This window comes from Grampus griseus (genome assembly GCF_964374135.1).
Source record: "Grampus griseus genome assembly, chromosome: 7".
In the NCBI taxonomy this organism is placed as follows: Eukaryota; Metazoa; Chordata; class Mammalia; order Artiodactyla; family Delphinidae; genus Grampus; species Grampus griseus.
The window spans coordinates 6,487,792-6,493,791 of NC_139001.1; the positions used below are offsets into that span (position 1 = coordinate 6,487,792).

The 6,000-nt window shown below is 51.7% G+C and overlaps 1 protein-coding gene across 1 annotated transcript in view; it reads right to left on the bottom strand.

Moving 5' to 3' along the window:
- The window catches only part of MROH2A (maestro heat like repeat family member 2A), a gene marked incomplete at its 5' end in the record, with an annotated part of 34,353 nt that extends 28,353 nt beyond the window's left edge, over positions 1–6,000 (bottom strand). The window contains 5 exon segments of the mRNA XM_082658249.1: positions 1,184–1,346; positions 1,525–1,656; positions 5,299–5,480; positions 5,713–5,809; positions 5,995–6,000. Coding sequence (XP_082514375.1) covers positions 1,184–1,346; positions 1,525–1,656; positions 5,299–5,480; positions 5,713–5,809; positions 5,995–6,000 — 580 coding nt within the window.

The window sequence follows — 6,000 nt, forward strand, 5'->3', positions numbered from 1 at the left end:
CACACTCCATCAGCAAGTCCGCTGACCAGAACCTCATCTACTACTCACGTCTGTCCTCCACTTGCCGAATGAGTCCCAGCCTGAGCCACAGACACCTCACAGTTACACACCCCCCACCCCCTCTCCGTCCACACCACAGCATGAGTGGGCTTCCTGGGGGGCTTCCCAGGTGGCGCAGTGGTTGAGAGTCCGCCTGCCGATGCAGGGGACGCGGGTTCATGCCCTGATCCGGGAAGATCCCACATGCCGCGGAGCGGCTGGGCCTGTGAGCCATGGCCGCTGAGCCTGCGCGTCCAGAGCCTGTGCTCCGCAACGGGAGAGGCCATAGCAATGACAGTCCCGTGTACCAGAAAAAAAAAAAAAGAATGGGCTTCCTGGAAGTTTCATCAGGCAACTCTGCAGCTTAAAATCCCTCAATAGCTTCCTAGTGCCTTTAAATAGAGTCCAGACTCTTCGCCACGCCCACTAGGCCCTGCCTAACTCTCCAAGCTCATTTTGCACCCATCACCCCCCTCTCTCTAGCTCCGGGCATAGTGACCTCTCAGTTCTTCAGAGAAACCAAGCTTTCTCCTGCCACAGGGCCTTTGCACATTCGGTGCAGGATGGCTCCCTCATCTACTTCTTCACACAGATAATCATCATCTGAGTCTTCCGGTCACAGTTGAAGCATCGCCACCTTCATGAGGGCCTCACAGAGATGAGGTCCTCTTGCCCTCATCCTGATCTCAAAAAGCCCCCTGGCTGTCCTCTTCATAACTGCCATCTCATATTATGATTATCTGTTTTCTTGTTTACTGGTTCACGGTGTCTTACTCACCTGTGGCCCAGCACCCACCCCAAGGCCTGCACGGAGCAAGCACTCAGCACATGTTCGTGGAATGGAAACGGAGGGAGGGAAGCAGAAAGTGAGAGAACGGGGCCAGAGAGGGAGAGAGGAGAGAGAGATTTCGAAGAGAAGGGATGACAGGAATAAAGACACAGAAATGAGAGGCGGAAACACAGAGAGAGAATCTTGGCGGCTGAGAGGGACAGAGAGACACACAGAGATGAAAAGGAGGAATGCCAGAGAAAGGTAATAAGAAATGCAAGGGGGTGGGGGCAGAGACAAGGGCAGAGGCCCGGCAGGAACACGGGATGGTCTTAAAGGGGTCAGATACTGGGGCTGAGGCCCCACGGGCCCTACCATTGCCATTGGCCAGCTTCGCCAGGGTGACGATGACAAATTCTTCGGCGAGGTTGAGGGGTCTGAGGCAGTGCTGTAGCTCATAGACAACCAGGCTGAAGTGGTTTCGGGACAGGGCCACCAAGGTGTCGCTGGCCACCTCTGCCCTCACGTAGCCCTCCACCTCCAGGGGACGGGAGAGGGATGTGTGGCGTCACCACCTGCTCCAGCCCTGCTGGGCTCCCTTGGGCTTGCTCAGCGTACTCCTGCCCCAAGAGGTAACCGGACAAGGGCCTCGGGCATCCCAGGCCGCACCTACCAAGGCCCAGCCCCTGGGTCGGTGGGAGGCAGGGCTCTACTACCTGCAGCATCTCTCTCATCTCCTTGGAGGCGATGGTGACCAGCCTCTGGACGCAGCACTCCTCCAGCTCCCCCTGCTGCTGGAGAACCTCCTGCAGGACGCTGTAGATGTTGACTTTGCCCTGAGTGGAAATCTGGGGAACGAGTATGGCGGGTGGGAAGGTCCTGGACGGGGCAGTAGAGGCTGTGATGGACCCGGCCCCGCCAGAGCACACGAAGTCACACGTCCTCCCTCCTATGGGTCCTCCTCCCAAACAGTGCGAGATTATGATTTATAAGAAATTTATGTTTGGTCTTCATCCAGTTTCTGGCACAGAGCCCCTAAAATCTTTGGAATTTCCTAAGTGATGAGAGTGACAAAGGTGTCTTTTGTTATACTGAGATGATTTTCGGTCCACACCTAAGGATGGGGACTGGTTGGCAGGAGAACCAATCATCTGATTAGAGGATTGGAACTTTCATTCCCACCCACTTGACCTCCGGGGAGAAGAGAGAGGCTTTGGAAGTGGAATCGATCGCCAATGGCCAGTGATTTCATCAACCATGCCTAGATAATGAAGCCTCCATAAAAACCCAAAAGGGCAAGGTTTGGAGAGATTCTAGACTGGTGAACAAACAGAGATTTGGCGGGAGTGGCGTGCCCAGAGAGGCCCTGGAACCTTCGCGCCCTTTCCCAAACCCTCACCCCATATGTCTCTTCCATCTGGTTGGTCCTGAGTTATATCCCGTTAAAATAAACTAGTATCTAGCAGGTAAAATGTTTCTCTGAGTTCTGTGAGCCACTCTCATAAATTAATTGAACCCAAGGAGGAGGTCATGGGAACCTCCAAACCATAGCCAGTTGGCCAAACTTACGATTGGCATCTGAAGCAGGGGCGGGGGTGGGGTCGTCTTATGGGACTGAGCCCTTAACCTCTGGGATCTGACACTATCTCCAGGTAGACAGTGTCAGAATTGAGTTAAATTGTAGCACACCTAGCTGGTGTCAGAGAATTATTTGGTGGCGGGGGGAACATCCACACATTGGATTTGGATGCAGAATTATCATTGCCTCATCTGGTCGATGATCCCACCATCCTGAAACTGCCTAAGACTCTGACCCCGATTCCGCCATCTCTCACGCCACCAGCTCCCTTCCTCCCATCAGGCTCATGCAACTGGCCCTGTCAGTGTGGCCTGCAAATCTGTCCTCTCTCCACTGTTTTCAGCCCAGCATACTCAGCTAGGCAGGTGTCAAACGGTCAGCACACAGGGTCCTCCACAGATTTGGCACTGACCCTCTTGCAAGTCCAAGAGGACATCATCTATTTTGCTTCTTAGATAGCTCTTGTCACAAGGGCGGACTCCTCTCCACGGGGACTGTTACCTGCAAAACGCTCTGGGAAGATGGCCCCCTACCCTGGCTGGTAAGGAGGTCACTTACCAACAGTCAAGACCTTAGCAAATTTGGGGACCTCAAGAGAAGAGGAAGTCGATGAAATTTATATGTTCTATGAATGACATCCAGTAAAGAGAGTCTTGGCCTTTCTTTCCCAGTCTCGATATAGCAAGTAATAGGGGCTTGTAAACTCCAGTGAGAGATTCCTCATGAAAACTCCTGGACCGAAGAGAACCGTGTGGCCTTCGCTGCCTAGTCCGATGGCCCTTGTTTTCTCAACCTCTTCATTTTTCTTCTTTTTTATTGTCCCCTAAGGAGCCTTCTTAAGCGTTTTTTCCTAATTGCCCCCCACCATGAAAATGTAATGCCACAAAGATATAATATAGCTGAGTATACATATCTGTGCTTTGTACATCAAAAACTAAAATACCCTTCGCACACGCCAACCCCCGCCCCCACTGCCGCAAGAACCAATTTTACCTGCTTTGGAGCAGTATCACCCCGTTGAGAATTCACGCTCTAGATTTTCAAGGCAAACTCAAGGAAGCCTAGATGTGTAGCTAACACTGTTGCTGCAGATATGTAAACAGCCAGGCAAATTATAATACGCCCAGCCTAATTTCTGCGATCGAAATTAATCTTTGGAGAATATTTACGGGCGCAAGAGAAAAATTGTCAAAGACTTGGAAAGTGGCATAAAACAGGCATGGGTGGCTTCCCAGAGGCGGGCTTGGTGCTGTCTGGCTGCCCCTGCAGGATCATCCGGCCTGTGGGAGTGTGTGCCTTTGATCGCCTGTGATAGTCTAGGCTATGCTACGTCTCCACGGAGATAGAAGGTAAGTTTTAGGAAACTGACGCTGAAAATGATTCCTGTTCGTGACAACGCAAAGAAATTTTGTCTGGTAAAGAATGTAAATCTCTATAAGTAAAATTGTCATTTTAACAGATTTTAACATCTTACTGGTTCCTTCACTAATTAAAGAATAACTAAAATCTCGAACACAGGTCAAGTTACAAAATATGCCTACTTGTTTATCATCTGTTTATTGCCACTGATCATTTATCATGGCCTGGGTATTAACCATGGTTTTTAAAATTTTCTGTATTTCCTGATGCTTTGACTTCTTGGGGCCTTGTGGGCCCTGGAGAGACTGCCCAGGGTTAGTCAACTGCTAGAGATGGCAAACAGCTCACCCACTCACGAGCAAGCTTGTCAAATACAAGCAAGTCATCCAGGCTCCACGTACCGGCCACCTCTCCTATCAGGCTCTCACGCTCTGGACCACTATACACCTGCTCTAATCACCCCAGGGCCAGGCACCAGACGACTCAGGGCGGCCCCTACACCCCAGACCTCACTGAAATTATCCACACTAGCCAATCCGACGTCTGCTCATCCTGCCTTGCCGGATCTTCCCCTACAGAAGCCACAATAAACGCTCCTGCGTACATTTCCCCCTTGCTCCCTCTGCCTCCTGCCTGACTCTGGTTCTTCCTTGTGGGCCTGCATGGCATGGCGTGCCCCTGCCTCTTGGGATCTGTGAGTAACAGACCATCTTTTCAAGGGCAATCATCTCCTGAGCTGTTGGTCTCACTATACCTGAATAATAATAAAACCTATGTTTAAAAAGACTTTTGCAAATTCTTTGCCTATGCTCCTGGACCCCGACCTCCCTCAAGGCTGCCACGTATCTTCTTTCTATAAAATAAAACTTGCTATTAAGAATTCCTATAAGGACCTGCTCTGCTACCCACCCTCAAATGCTCAAGAATAGTCTAAAATTCAACAGCTCTCCAAGTGTGGTCCCCAGACCAGCAACAGTGTCGCCTGGGACCTTGCTAGGAATGCTGATTCTTGGGCTTCACCCCGTACCTACTGAATCAGAAACTCTCACGATGGGCCCCAGAAATCTGAAGTTTTGACAAGTCCTCAGGGGGTACCGATGCTCTGGTCCAAACTCCACCCCGCCATGCAAAGCCCACCATGATCTCGGTTACATCTGCCATCACCCCCATCAGCATCCTCTACCCCAGCCTCTGCCCCAGTAAACAGCCTGCCCACTGGCCAAGCACCCCTGCACCCTGCATCTGGTGTGTCTCTGTTCCCCCACATCTGCCTGCTTCACCCCTGCTCAACATCTTTGCAACTCAGGTCACCTGCTCTAGAACGGTGACTCCCAAACCCACTGTGTCAGAATACTGAGGAGCTTTGAACACCTGTGAGTGGCCCAGGCCCCACTTGGGCCTCAAGGGCTGAGACCCTCATAGTCTGCTCATTGTCTGTACCCCAGAACCTAGCCTACATCCACAACAATCAGTAAATGTGTGCTGAGCAGTGGATGGACATGCAAACAGGTGGCCAGGCTCAGAGGAACGGCTGAGGGAGAGGAGGTCCTACCTCTGGCACCTGCAGGCAGCGGATGAGAGCGCCCATCACCGCAGAGGGCTCAGTGGCGGCCCTCTCCCGGATGATCACTGAGGCCAGCATCTTCTGCATGTCAGGACCTGCCCCAGCAGCGTCCGTTTTGGTTGACTCGCTGGCCATGATGTTGAGGAGGTTTGTGACTTGTTGGAAGGTACCTGAGACAAAGGTGGCACAGGTGTGATGCTGAGATGACCATTACAGGGCTTGTTCCTTGTGATCTGGTCTCCCTGATACCTGCACAGCTCTAGCTCTGCCTGGGGCATGATTGGGCAGGGACCTTCCTATCCACTGTACAGATGGAGAAACTGAGATCTTGACCAAGACTTGCCCTCCAGGAGTTAGTGGCCAAAATGAGGCAGGAGTGCAGGGAGGGGGTGGCTTTCTTACCACTGTCGTCTGGTTCCAGAGGTTCCAGGTCCTCTGTCTCCTCTGACACGTCCTCATTTGACTCTGTTGATGCTTCTGCCAATCTCTTCCTCAAGCTCTTTTGAGATAATAAGATTTGTAAAATACATGGTGTGTCATCCCACCATAAGACGACCCCCCACGAGTCACACCCTGCATAACCCCCTTCCCTAGAGTGTGGGAGGAACCCATGACTTGGTTAGACCCATATTCTAGCCAATAGAATATGGCAAAAGCAATGGGAACCTCCCATGATGCGATCACCGCCAT